Source organism: Notolepis coatsorum, assembly GCF_963971535.1.
Source record: "Notolepis coatsorum genome assembly, chromosome: 1".
NCBI classification, from domain to species: Eukaryota; Metazoa; Chordata; class Actinopteri; order Aulopiformes; family Paralepididae; genus Notolepis; species Notolepis coatsorum.
In genome coordinates this window covers 215,016,489-215,030,931 of record NC_140165.1, presented here as the reverse complement: position 1 = coordinate 215,030,931, position 14,443 = coordinate 215,016,489, and the positions used below count along the sequence as shown (strand labels likewise).

Sequence of the window (14,443 nt, the reverse complement as noted above, 5' to 3'; positions counted from 1 at the left end):
TTGTGTGTAAATGCTCCGATGAGGGAGAGACAGAGAGAGGAGAGATGCGTCCCGAAAACACACACACACAGTTGGGTTTGTGTGTAAATGCTCCGATGAGGGAGGGAGAGAGAGAGGAGAGATGCGTCCCGAAAAAACACACACACAGTTGGGTTTGTGTGTAAATGCTCCGATGAGGTAGAGAGAGAGAGGAGAGATGCGTCCCGAAAACACACACACACAGTTGGGTTTGTGTGTAAATGCTCCGATGAGGGAGAGAGAGAGGAGAGATGCGTCCCGAAAACACACACACGCAGTTGGGTTTGTGTGTAAATGCTCCGACGAGGGAGAGAGAGAGGAGAGATGCGTCCCGAAAACACACACACACAGTTGGGTTTGTGTGTAAATGCTCCGATGAGGGAGGGAGAGAGAGAGAGGAGAGATGCGTCCCGAAAACACACACACACAGTTGGGTTTGTGTGTAAATGCTCCCGTTGCTCCGTATCCCTCTCTCCCTCTCTGTCGGCACACGCGCAACTTGTTTGAGGAAGTAATTCCACTCGCTCTGTTGTTGAACAAATTTGATTGTGGGCGGTGACTACAACCAGTGCCTTATTCACGTCAGCAAAACGGTCAAATCAGAACGGCTTAGTTGAGTGAGGGAGGATCTCGTGAACTCGGGACTAGACTGATGAGTCAAAATGAGGATTAGCGACACTACACAGACCACATTGATATATACCCCCATTGCTAGGAAACAATGCTAAACACTGGAAAAGGCCATTTATAAGACACAGGACCTTTAACTCATTCAGTGCCAACCACGAGATTTCTCGGGTTTGAATCGTTATTTCTTTTTTTTTGTATCCACTTTTTCACCTTTTTCTATTTTTAGCCATGCCAATTCTCCCCTCCCCTGTCTTGAACGTTGCTCGCATATGCCCCCCACTGGCCGGTTGTAGGGAGGATAGAAGCCTTGCATCACATGTCCCCTCCGATACATGTGGAGGCAGCCTGTCACATCTTTTCACCTGCCAGCGCGGACTCTCGTTTGGCGAGGTGTAACGTGTAGGAGGCTCACACTACCCCCACCATTTTCCTGTCTCTGCTGTGCAGGCGTCCCCCAACTGACCTGTAGGAGTCACTGTCCACAACGTCCAGATTACCACCCATCGACTTCCACCCGCTAACTCTGCCTATTGAGTTAGTATGACGGCCGGCCCAAGCCGGAGGCAACACCGACAGCCGGAGTCGAACCCGGTGTCTCTTGCGTTGGTGACGAGCGCAATGTCCGCTGTGCCACCCAGCCGCCTAATCGTTATTTCTTTTATTAGCAATATCCATTCATTTTTCATCCATCCAGCCTGACGTTATCATTGGGAATGGGTCTGAGCTCGAAAAGGGCAAATACCGCCGCCTATCGTCTCCCGGATGGTATTGCACATCATTGGATTGGATTGGGTGGGACTGCATCAGAAAAAAGCTCCGCTCCCGGGGTTTCCCTTCTCGGGCAAGCAGTATCTGTTACCACATTCACTGGGGAGGCTCGGAGCAGCTTTCGATTATGTGTTTTGGTGCTATAACGTTGGATCAATAAACGCGATCAATATTTGGAATGGCGATCAGGAATTGGATTAATCTTTTTGCAGAACATCTGATGTGAGGTAAGGACTCTTATGTTACCAGTCTTGGGTTAATCAGATGTTTTTTTTCTCCGCCATCGCAGCGTGTGTGTGTGTGTGTGTGTGTGCGCGTAACATTAGCCGTATCCACGGCATGGATAATCGATTTTTCAGCCCGCTTCTCTAGCGTGCATAAGTACACATATACTATCAATAATCTAGCGTTTATTTGAAAACGATTCATAAATCAAATTCATAAAGGGCTATTATCGCGGAATTTCTCTGGAATTCTCCAAAATCTCAAACTATACTCTTATTCAAAACGGTATAAAACGGAAATGTACCAATGAAAAAACAATCCGTTTCGTACATGTTGACTGCAAGCAAGTCATTCAGCGAGGGGTGTTTTAGACCCATAGCCATAATTTTAGATATAGTTTAGGTGTTCGCAAATTTCCCCGACCTCCCATTGACTTCCTTACTGGCATGCTACCCCTAATATGGTCAAAGGGGCATGGCTCTGAATGAGTTAATGTCTGGTACAAATATGACAAATATATTGTAAAAGAAAAAAATATATATCCATAATCCCAACAGATTCTAATTGTTTTCCACGATCCAGGTACCAGCGGTTGGTCCCGGGGAGGGAGAACATTGCGGCGGAGCACCTGGTTCCTCAGCTGGGATACGTGGCCACCAGTAAGGATGGAGCTAATGGCACACAGGCCTTAGTTTGACTACAGCTCCGTTCATTTGACTGTATATCACATTTGCAAGTCAGCGACTTTGGTGTGTGTGTGTGTGTGTGTGTGTGTGTGTGTGTGTGTGTGTGTGTGTGTGTGTGTGTGTGTGTGTACAACTACATCTATTATAAATGAGCGTCCCAGGTGCATAAAAAGGGGAAGTGATCTTCCCTTTGTTGGAGAGAATCTCTTATGCTCATGCTGATGAAGGCTGACCTATTTCCAATAAGATAAGAAGTACTTTATTGTTCCAGAGGGGAACTGACTTATATCATATCATTACAGTACAGGGATGATGGAATAGATGCACATAGAAAAAGATAAAGGGTAACAAGCTAATCATACCTTGTCTGCGTAAGGAAACCATACCTTTTATGGCTGAGTTCATTGCCGTTTCCATGGACACAGTGATTAAACAAGCCTTCATTATAGGCTATAACATGTTACTAATATGAGATGTTACTGAAACAAATTTTTTACAATTTCATAAGGGATGGAGAAATTACATTAATTTGTCTATTTGTTATGCCTTGACAAGTTGATGTTTTTTCAGTCATAAGTTTGTTCAAAATATTGTGATTAAATCCTGGACCTGGTATTTTGCATCAGATAGGGAGCAGACCGTCATCACACCCCTAGTGCATGTTGGTACAGATGTGGACATCCGCTATCAGTATCTCACACTCTCTGTGTGTGTGTGTGTGTGTGTGTGTGTCCTAAGGTGATGGTGAGGTTGTGGAGCAGGTCATCAGTCAGCAGACAGCAGATCATGAGCTGGCTGCTGCTGCCAGGCGCAACAGTGTTCTGGACGAGGCCATCAGGCAGCTCCAGTTGCAACAGGACCGTCGGAACAGGCCGTCGGCGAGGGACACTGAAGCTGGACCCCAGGCCGCATTGCAGGCAGAGGCCCCGGGCCTAGCCCCAGCTGGTGCCCCCAGCACCCCACGCAGAGGTAACGCTACACCGCCATTTTCCTAAACTATGGTTGCGATGTCTACATGGCTGCCATTTTAAGTCAGTTTCACCTCCCATATCCATGAACTAGACCTAGTTGGTGATTAGGGTACCAAAACCAAACAAAATCACAGAATCCTTCTTGTGGCTATACAATTCACAATACAATAAGTGAAAAAGGTATCGAACATCAACCATACATGCTTTTTCCTCCCCTCCTCCAGCATCTGTGAACGACCGCATGGAAGTGCAGTCGCCTCCCAACGTGGGTCTGCGCCGCAGCGGGCAGGTGGAGGGCGTGCGGCAGATGCATCAGAACGCCCCGCGCAGTCAGATGGCCACGGAGAGAGACCTCCAGGCCTGGAGACGCAGGGTGGTGGTGCCTGACCTCGGCACCAGCTCCTACAGGTCAGGCCTTCCTATTGTACACCAGTGACTCTCAATGTGGGGCACCAGGGGGGGTGTCAGGGGTCCCCAGAAAGATTGGGAAACTGTTATCTGCAGGTATTTTAAAACTATTAAAATCATGGTGCGCAGGGGGGCAGCCCAGCTGTCGGGAGATGAAATAATATTAAATATATGAAATGTTTTTGTATTCAAGTCGTTGATTTTTCCGGGGCTACCGGGAGCTTGGTGCGTCTGGCGAGAGCTTGGATGTAAGGTGCAATAATTTAAATTGCCGCGCAAGTGCCAGTTCAGTGTCGCTATGTGTTTGAGTTTTTTTTTGCTAGTATGGTAGTATTGGTATTAAACTTTGCTCTAAGTGGCTTTAAACATTTCTTAAAAAGTCTTAAATTTAACTTGTTGAAGCCTGCAGATACCCTGAGTTAGGTAATGGCATTGGTGTCAAATGGATAATACGGTAGTAGAATTAGCTTAGCTAACTAGGTTTGAATGTGTTCACATTGTAACCTTTAGGTGACACATCCACAGTATTTGCTCTATGCGGCAGACAGTGTTGCTTTGCCTAAAGAAAGACATTGCATGTATACAGACAATCCTGAGTATCTTTCTCCTCCATCTCACTAGTAATTATGACAAACTTTATTTGTATAGCACCTTTCATACAAGAATTGCAGCAAAATAGGCATTAAATAAGCATAACATTGTCATAATTATAGAAAATAAGAATCAATATTAAGACCCCCCATAAAGTTTGTAATAGATTTCTGTCATTAAAATCTATGAAAGACTATTGGCAGGTTTCTGACTAAATAAAATGTTCTGACACTAATGCCATTTGATTGGTCTTTCAGGGACCAGGAGGTCTTCCGGGCCGCCAAAGGAGAGGTGGAGATCGCTCTGTACAATGCAAAGAAGAGACGTGGCACTTACAGCAGTTGTCGAGTACGTTTTGCAACTTTTCAACAGCTTTCCTGTTTTTTTACTTAAAAGAAGCATTTGAACATGTTCCTGGAGTAATGCTTGAATATGGGTAGCACACTTGTCACACCGCACACTAGCAGTATTTCCAATGATGAGATGATTGGCCAAAACCTAAAAATCATCTATGCGTTGTAAATGTTTGAGATATTCGGTTGAAATGGTTTTGATAGAATATTAAACCGGTTTCAGTGGAAGAACGTCGCTAAGGAATGGCTTGGACTGCAGTTTATTTGTTGTCGCAGTGTTTGCTGTTTTGCTTATAACAGCAACTGACAGGAAATCAAATGTAGTCCATTTAGAAGGTCTTATGTTACCTGTGCTTTTTCTTTTCTTAAACCTTTGTATCTCATTACATCCACACATCATTATTGTACTGTAAATGAGAGCTATTTTATTGCACTCCTTTTTATTTTTGTAAATTCTCTACTCAGTGTATGCCTGTCTATTTTATGTCTACATTACTGCTGTGAAGCAGTTTGGGCTGCAAATCTTGTATGAAAGGTGCTATAAAAATAAAGTTTATTATTATCATCTCAGTGGTTAAATAAAGCTCAATATGTCAATCTAGGACGATTCAGACGATGAACTTCCCTCCGTCAAGCGGACCCAGGCCCGCAAGAAGAAAACCGCATTCGCCTCGCGGACCGGCTCGGAATACCTGGACTTGGACTGCGAAGAGGGAGAGGAGACGGACACCTCAGAGGTACAGCAAATTTTTTTAATTTTTTATTAAACAATATTTTTATTGCATTTTCTTTTTTCATACATGTACGACAAAAATACAGGACAAAAAATACATTTCAACCCCCTCCATTCCCTAATTATAATTACATAAACATTCAATGAAAAAATATGAGTAAAATGAATTATAAGAAATCATAAAAATAAAAAACCCTCTTTGGCCTCTACCTTCATCTGTTTTTCTTTCCTATCCCTAATCTCTCATTTCTCCCATCTCTTTCCTTTAAACTCTCACACCTTTCAAGAAACTTATAAATGTCGCCCACGTCTTTTCAGATTGTTCCGTTTTTCCCTTTTGTATGTAGGTTAGCTTTTCCATTGCCAAATTATCTGACACTTCCTTTAACCATTGTTTAGATCCTGGTCTCTGTATCTCCTTCCAGTTTAGAGCAACCACTCGCTGGCTTGTAACAGAATTTTTTTGATCAATTTCCTCTTTCTAGCTGGAAAGTTCTCTGGGTACATGTGTAGTATACGTCGATCGGGACTTCTATCTCCGTCAGCTCGGAGATAAGCTCCAGAATCTCTTTCCAATACTCTTGCATCCTGTCACATTCCCACATACAGTGGTACACTGGTACAGGGTCCCTACCTCTAGGTAGAGCACATTCTACACCTCGGTGTGACTCGCAGGAGGCTCTCGACATGTGCCACAGGAAGCAAACTGCGGATGGTTCTGCGGCTGGAATTTGCCGCTAGTAAAGTGGTGGCGTCTGAGCACTTGTTCCTCTTCCTCCCCAGGACATGGAGATGGAGGCCAGCGACCTGGACTCGTCCAACGAGGAGGAGGAATGGAAGAGTGACACCTCGAGGTAGAAACTCATCTCATGTCGCTTTGTTATGCCATACGACTGCTCCAATGACACACCCAAGCTCGGCACCCCTCTCCCACACCACACACACTCTCCCCTCTTTTGTATAATCACAAATTATTAGATTAGATTCAAATGTATTGTCATTATACAGCACATGTACAGTACAGCAAAAAGATGTTTGGCATCAGAGTGCAAATGTAACGGTAAACTGCAATAGTAATATACAATAGTAATGTACAGGAGATTAAACTGTATAAAATATATAAATTAGTACTACTGAGTATAGTGCTAATATACAGAGTGAGTTGTAGTATTAATATGTACAGTTAACAAATTATAATTGCACATTATTTTGACCGGAAAGCCATTCAAGCGGCGAGTACTCCGATTGGACGGCGGACGCCGGGATCAACCTGCAGCCCTCCACCCCCCTGTCGTCACGGAAACGGGCTCGGCTGCGGCTCAGCACATCTGAAGAGGAGGAGGAGAACAATGAGGAAGAGGAGGAGAAACAGCAGAGCGACGAGGAGGAGCGACCCAAGAAGAGCAAACAGAAGGGGAAGAAGGCAAAAAGCGTGACGCCAAAGGTTAGTCGGTCAACGCCGGGGTAGGGAGTGAAACGGGGTCAGACGGGGAAGATTGGAACAGCGCTGAGCCTGGGGAAAGAACAGGATAGAAACGGCAGCCTATCACATACCAACTGTCTAGGGACCATACGATGCCTATCGCCATATCATTTGATACATGATAGAGGGTTCACGATTCAATACAACCACAATACACTGCCGTTTACAAAGGAGTTAATGTTGAGTTAATGTTGTCGAGCTAATTTATTACATAGAAAATGGTGATGCGCCCTCTGCTGTACAGACAGTTTAATGGGCAAGGGGGGAGCTGAAACTGATGGTCATCTGATTCGTGATTTAATATTACAGCAGAGTAAATGTAGCTGATATCGCAATACTGTATAATACAATACTGTAAAATGTATTGTCAGTTTTTTTAATATTTCTTAAATATATATCACAATATATTTAAAGGGGAACTATCTTATAAATGGCCTTTTTCAGTGTTTAGCATTGTTTCCTAGCTATGTGGACTTATATTAATTATGATCTATGTCTCTAATTCTCATATTGGCGCATTCTTCCAATTCTCCTCTCACAATATTCACCCTCACTGAACTGAGTCATCTGAAAATGTGCATATCTGTGATGTCAGAGATTTCTCAGCTGCATAATAATGTGGCAGTTGATGTGGCAGTTGGCACCAGGCCACACAGTGGTTGGAGCCCGGCCTCAAAACGGCTTAAGATCTTGAGGTAGAAAAATGCTGTTTTTGAGTACTTGATTAGAAATACAAAACAATTACTTTTTTTTTTAAAGAAAAACCTTACAGAGGTGTTCCATAGACTCACAGGAATTGTGTAAAAGTGCCCAAATAGTGAAAGAAATAGTAAAATAGTTCCCCTTTAATTTCGATATAATAATGTCCTATAGGACAAGGTATTGCTATTTCTTCATGTACATAATTTTAATTGAGCTCAATGTCCCAGATGACATCACTGGTGGCCATCTTCAAATGCATTTACTCTCAATAACCGTCCAAACAACTAAATGAATGTGTGCAAAACTGTTGGATGTATGTGATTATGATGTGCACAAAAAATTAATGATTGGTTTCAAATGGGTTGGATAATGTTCCGTTGACTCTTCTCTGCCTTCAGCGGCCCAGGGCTAGGCCTTCAATCAACAGAGAGGTGTCCAATGAGTTCAGACCCTCGTTATGGATCACGGATGTAATTCCCAGGAAGTCTCCTTTTGTTCCCCAGATGGGAGATGAGGTATGTAAACACCAATGTGACCGGTGTTGGAACCAGGGCTGGGTATCGCCACTCCCAAGGTCCCAATTAAATGTCCAACTCTGTCGATTCAGTTGGGGATATCTTGGCTACAATACCTATTTTGATTGGATGTAAAATAGATTCTCAGAGAACTAATGCTGTAAATTGTACAAGGAATCCTCTAACCTGGTGCATTATTAAGAATATTAATGTTTACATTAAGAATTTACCACAAAGCGGTTACATTCATGTATGTTCTATTGAACATGATCAACACACAGTCGACACAATATAGCATACAAGCAGGTCCATAAATATTTGGACACAATATTCATAATTTTGGCTCTGGCAAAATATTTTTGAAATGAAACAACTTTAAAAACATGTAGAAACTGTTGTAATTCCTACACTGTTACCCACAAATTAAAGCTGCACTTAAAGCACATCTTGAGTGCATTGTGGATCACAGGTCCATTGTGGTGGTGTACAGAGCCAACATTGTGAAAATTGTGTCCAAATATTTATGGGCCCGACTAAAGAAAATTCGTTCAAATTGTATGAGTCAATATCAGATTATTAAAGTTAAAGGTGACATGCATTATAAATGTCATTTTTCAGTCTCTAGCATTGTATTATAGAAATAGGAGTTAGTATCAATGCGTTTTCTTTTTGTGTCTAAATACCATATTGGCGGATTGCGCTCATTCAGCTCAGACCATTTCCTGCTCGATTTAATTAGGTCATTCTGATTTGAGGCGCATGCTGACGTCAGTTGGCGCTGGGTAAGCGGACAGTGATCCGATTGGCTCTGTGGTTATAGCGCACCAAACGGGGTTTGACAGAGCGAGCGAGATAGAGAGAGAGAATCAGATAGACCCTCGCGACAGAGCACACATACACACTGTGCCGCAAGCTACAGCTGCTCCCGAATCGAGAGAGAGAGACCACCATGCAAACACTCCCCCCACCCCGATTCGGGAGCACAAGCTGCAGCGCGGCACATCGGCAGCCCCCCCCCCCTAACGGGAGAGGGAGAGAGAGAGAGAAGGGGACCCGCACGCAGAGCGCCCACACAGTTCTCTCTCCCCCTCTCTCTCTCTCTCCCGCTCGAGGAAGTCCACCGCCGCGCCACAGCCCATGCTCCCGAACCGAGAGAGAGACGGAGAAGGGGACCCGCACGCAGAGCGTCCACACAGTTCCCTCTCTCTCTCTCTCTCTCTCTCTCTCCCTCCCTCTCTCTCTCTCTCTCTCTCTCTCTCTCCACCTCTGTCTCTCCTCCACCTTTTGTTTCTCTTCCTCCACTTGTCTCTTTCTCTCCTCCATCTCTCTCTCTCTCCACCTCTGTCTCTCTCCTCCACCTTTTGTTTCTCTTCCTCCACATGTCTCTTTCTCTCCTCCATTTCCTCTCTCTCTCTCTCTCTCTCTCTCTCTCTCTCTCTCTCTCTCTCTCTCTCTCTCTCTCTCTCTCTCTCTCTGTCTGCCACTCGCAGACTGTGTGGATGACTGCCACTGAAAGTGCTTATGGGCGGAGCCAGGCCAATAACAGGCTGAAATCTTGAGGCTGGAAAATTATGCTTTTGAGTACTCCATTAGAAATATAAAACAATGATATTTTTTTTTAAACCTTACAGATGTCTTCCATAGACTCACAGGAATTGTGTAAAGTTGCCCAAATAGTGCTAGGAATAGCAATGCAGGTCCCCTTTAATATCAATTTGAAAAAGGTTTAAACCCAGCCCTAGTTGGAACTGTGCTGGTATAAAACGTCAGCACATTTTTCATTTGAGAACAGTCTGCTGCTGTTTTTTTTTTTTTTTTTTTTTTTAATTAATTAATGTATTTATATACATGTATTAATTTTATATGCGAAACACCTCTTAGATCTAACATAATTCAGTCAGTCCCTCACTCACGGTTAGCCACTCAGCCCCTAGTGGCAGCACACAGGTGTGTGTGTGAGGCCAGTTGGATCTGAGCAAGCGCTTGCTGTGGCGGATCTCATAGTTTACAAACCAGGAAGTGATCATGACGAGCGCTTCGCATCTGTAAACATAAACCAGAGCTAGTTATTCCATAGTAAATTTGGCCTAAAATGTTGTCATAAAATTATGTTAAATTCTGAAAGTTCTCTTATTTGAACACATTGATTGCCAGACATTGTACCCATCAAAGTACCCAGTCTGCCACCGTTGAAAGCCTATGGAGATGTTTACCTTCTTTGCAGGGCTATAACTTTTTAAATTGTATTGCTATATTGACATTACTATGGCCCATTCAACATCGATTATTTATCGTTCAGGATGTGGGAACGTTATATTTTTTCATTCATACAAAAATACCTTCTAGAATATAAGTGTTTTTAACGTTTTCTGCAGTAATTCCTAGAACGTGAGTTATAGGCCCGACGCATATATAGATTATCGATTGGTGTTTCTTTCCTATACACGCTATATTAAAAAATTCAAATGTATATACAAGAACACGAGCAAAAACAAACATAAACACGGCTATTATATGGGTTGCTATCAATGGGTTGGTTGAGAAGGGAAATCGGTTATGTTTCATCTAGGGAACCTAGCTACATATGGGGTACAATGTTGCTTAGGCTGCACATAGCCGTTGCAGAAGTATAAATGCAGAGTGCTTGCAACATCGTTGCGTTGTCCATGTCGTGTCGCTGTTGCGTTCCTGTTGCTCGAGCATGTAGAGCCCTTTAGACACGGCTGTCCTCCACTGACTTCATACCTTCCGGTCATCCTGTGTCTGTCAGGTGATCTACTTCCGTCAAGGCCACGAGGCCTACGTGGAGGCAGTCGGCCGGTCTCATCTGTACCCCATCAACCCCGACAAACAGCCCTGGAAAAAGATGGAGCTGAGGGTGAGAGTAAACCAGCATCTGAAGAACCACACGGGGAACCTGTCGAGTGTTATTGATTAGGGCCTGGTGTTTAATATCCTGATACAATGGATTATCGCAACACCTCAGAAACAAACAGCAAAAGGCTGAAAATAAATTGATATGGGGTTTTATTAAAGGTCCATCCACGTACACCTCTTGCTTCTGGACATTTTAAAAATCTTAACTGATTGACTGGTGAAAAAGGAAAGTTTTTATATTAATGCTGCTCACTTACAAAATTGTATAAATATTAGGGATGCTCGATATTGGCTTTTTTACCTATACCGATATTGTCCAACTCTTAATTTCCGATACCGATACCGATATATGCAGGGTCCCCCCCCCCCCCCCCCAAAAAACGGAATAATTTCAGGTAATTAACATTACATATCTCTTGTTGTGGAATTAACACAACATTATGCATACTTTTGACAATAAATAAAATCAGAATTTGTTCTTACTTGCTTGCCTGGGTAAATAAAGGTTATAGAAATGTTTTTGAAAACCGATACTGATATTTTCCGATATCACATTTTAATGCCAATATCGGACATCCCTAATAAATATGGTACCAAAGTACTTAATTAATTCACGTCTCACTACAAAGAGACACTCATAGCTACTCTACAAGAGGTTTCAATAGCCCAATGGGCAAAAACAAATTTTTCTACAGTGCAGAAAGCAGTACAGTGGAATATCTGCCCACAAATCTGAAATTGAGTAGGATTAAAGCGGACTTAACTCATTCACTGCCAACAACCATTATACTAGTTATATTTTTCTTTTTTACTTCGATTTGTGTGCGTGTGTGTGTGTGTGTGAGAACTACCCATCCCAGTTAGGACAGCCGAATCCCGTCCAATCTTTCGCCGTCGACTAAAGACTCACTTCTTCAACCATTATCTGAAATGATTTAAAAAAAAAAAAAAAAAATCTAACCGTGACTAACCTTACTGTCATGCACTTGTCCTAATAAACTAACCTACACTGTAACACGCAACACTTGGATAAACATTGTTACTCAGCTGATAGAGTTGTACCCTTCTTGCTGTCTTGTCGTACAGAACTTGTAAGTCGCTTTGGATAAAAGCGTCAGCTAAATGACTAAATGTAAGTGTGTGTGTGTGTGTGTGTGTGTGTGTGTGTGTGCGTGTGCGTGTGCGCGTGCGTGCGTGCGCGCGCGCGCGCATGGGGCCATTGGGTGGGGCCGGGGGACAATACACTGGAGGAAAGTAACCCAGCTCAGCACTGCCCAAATTATATCATCATCTTTATGCGGACGATACAATCCTGTATACAAGTGCTCCCTCCCTTACTCAGGTGATTGAGAACCTCCAGACTGCGTTTAATTGTTTTCAAACCTCCCTTTTTTATCTTAAACTAGTTTTAAATGCAAAGAAAACTAAATCCATGATGTTCACAAGGGCTCGCTCACAGCCAGTGAATCATGTTCATATCGTTACGCTAAAGGGAGCAACCATAGAAAATGTTTCATCCTACAAGTATCTTGGGCTATGGCTGGATGAAAAGCTATCTTTTAAAGTGCATATTGGAAACCTCACAAAGAAACTTAAACTAAAACTTGGTTTTTTCTTTCGCAACAAACAATGCTTTTCTTTTGAGGCCAGAAAGAAACTTGTTCAAGCCACATTCCTGTCTGTAATTGACTATGGTGACATAATATATATGCATGCTGCCTCTTCAATGCTAAAAAAGCTAGACAGTGTGTATCATGCTTCTCTGCGCTTCATCACTAGTGCCAAAGGGCTTACTCACCATTGTGTGCTTTACCAAATGGTAGGATGGACCTCTCTGTACGTACGGAGGAAATCCCACATGTTTGTTTTTATATATAAGGCCATCATAGGGAAGCTTCCCCTATATCTTTCCAACCTAATTAGCTTTGCCTCTAGCAGCTACCATACCAGGTCCACAAGATGGCTACTTTTAAAAAAACAGAGAATAAACACTTAACTAGGAAGAACGGCTTTTTCAAGCTTCGCACCTTGGGCATGGAATGGGCTACAGGACCATATCCACTTAGATACCCTGGTCTCCCTCTGCGAGTTTAGGTCTGTATTACATAACTTCCTACAGGAAGAGTGTCGCTGCTTTCTCTAGTCGGGTCCCAGCTGCAAAACTGCAGAGTTACTGTATTGCCCTGTATTTTACTGTCGTACACTTTTACTGTTATGTAGACTGTTCTGTTTTGTGTTTTTATGTTTACGTGTGATGTATTGTGTATTGTGTACATGCACTTTTATTATGTTCTTGTGTGATGTACCGCACATTTTATTGCTGTCTGATGTTTTCGGGTGTTATTGCTGTCATCTTGGCCAGGTCTCCCTTGCAAAAGAGATCTTGTATCTCAATGGGACTTCCTGGTTAAATAAAGGTTAAATAAAAAATAAAAAAAGATACTGGGATGAATAAACAAAATAGGAAATAAAATTTAGATAAGGTGCTACTGAGATGTTTTGGTGAGTTCTTTGTTTTTTTGTGGAAGTTGCCCTTCTTAAAAATGCATGAACATTCACTGATAATTGGTCTGTAGTGGAGTCTACAAGGTCTACATTGCCGGACCATGTAGAATCCGGACCTTGTAGACTGACATAATTCTGTGCATAGTTTAGTCTACACAGGCCATATTTCAAATAATCAAAATCTTACTTCATTCATCTTAAACATTCTTGATTTGGGGGATTGGTAGTTCCCATGAAATCTGAAGTTGTTCAAACGACAACAGCGATCCACCTTGAATTAAATCACACAGCCGAGTGAAACCTTGTTGGCTCAGTCACGAAAGGGGCTACTTAATTAATTAATCCAACCCACTTTATTTATAGAGCACATTTAAAAACAACAAAGTTTATGAAAGTGCTGTACAAGTCCCACAACATAAGATAAAAAAAAAAAAAAAAAAAATCGAAGCTTCGAATTAAAATCGAAGCTCGGCCCCGAAGCTTCGATTGCCAAAAAAAGCGAAGGTCAGCCCTAGTTATTTGATCGTTATTTCTTTTATTCAATATTTCTATTCAATACAGGCCCACTGACTCTTAACATGTGGAATCCTCATGCCAATGTAAAAGTGCAATACCGGCCGCATCACGCTAGACGGCGGTATTGAGCACCCTTTCTACCCTTGTATCTTTCTCTGTGGGACGGCCCCAGGTCTCGGGTTTCATTTTCCCTTCTCGGCCAAGACGAACGGTTCTGGTTACATTGAAGTGCGTCAAATATCTCCGATCCATATGTTGTGGTGAATTATGCCGTCGAGCAAATGGCCATTGGATATACCAGATGGCGATCAAACAATTGGAATATTCTTTTTGGATTACTCCCGGCCAGTGGCCACAGGTAAGGGCGATTTGACGTCAATTTGAGCTTGATCCTGCAATGCTTTTACACCGATCGGGCTGAGAACCGTTTTTAGTGTTCAATGCAAATGCCGTTACTGACTA

General features: G+C 42.8%; 1 protein-coding gene across 2 annotated transcripts in view; it reads left to right on the top strand.

Moving 5' to 3' along the window:
* brwd1 (bromodomain and WD repeat domain containing 1) overlaps window positions 1-14,443 on the top strand; it is a 115,880-nt gene that overhangs the window by 49,746 nt on the left and 51,691 nt on the right. For both annotated transcript variants that reach the window (XM_084326406.1, XM_084326405.1), the window contains exons 18-26: window positions 2,224-2,300; window positions 3,066-3,296; window positions 3,523-3,706; window positions 4,555-4,645; window positions 5,253-5,387; window positions 6,167-6,237; window positions 6,605-6,827; window positions 7,967-8,083; window positions 10,854-10,961. In XM_084326406.1, the coding sequence (XP_084182532.1) occupies window positions 2,224-2,300; window positions 3,066-3,296; window positions 3,523-3,706; window positions 4,555-4,645; window positions 5,253-5,387; window positions 6,167-6,237; window positions 6,605-6,827; window positions 7,967-8,083; window positions 10,854-10,961 (1,237 nt within the window). The remainder of the gene's footprint in view (window positions 1-2,223; window positions 2,301-3,065; window positions 3,297-3,522; window positions 3,707-4,554; window positions 4,646-5,252; window positions 5,388-6,166; window positions 6,238-6,604; window positions 6,828-7,966; window positions 8,084-10,853; window positions 10,962-14,443) is intronic.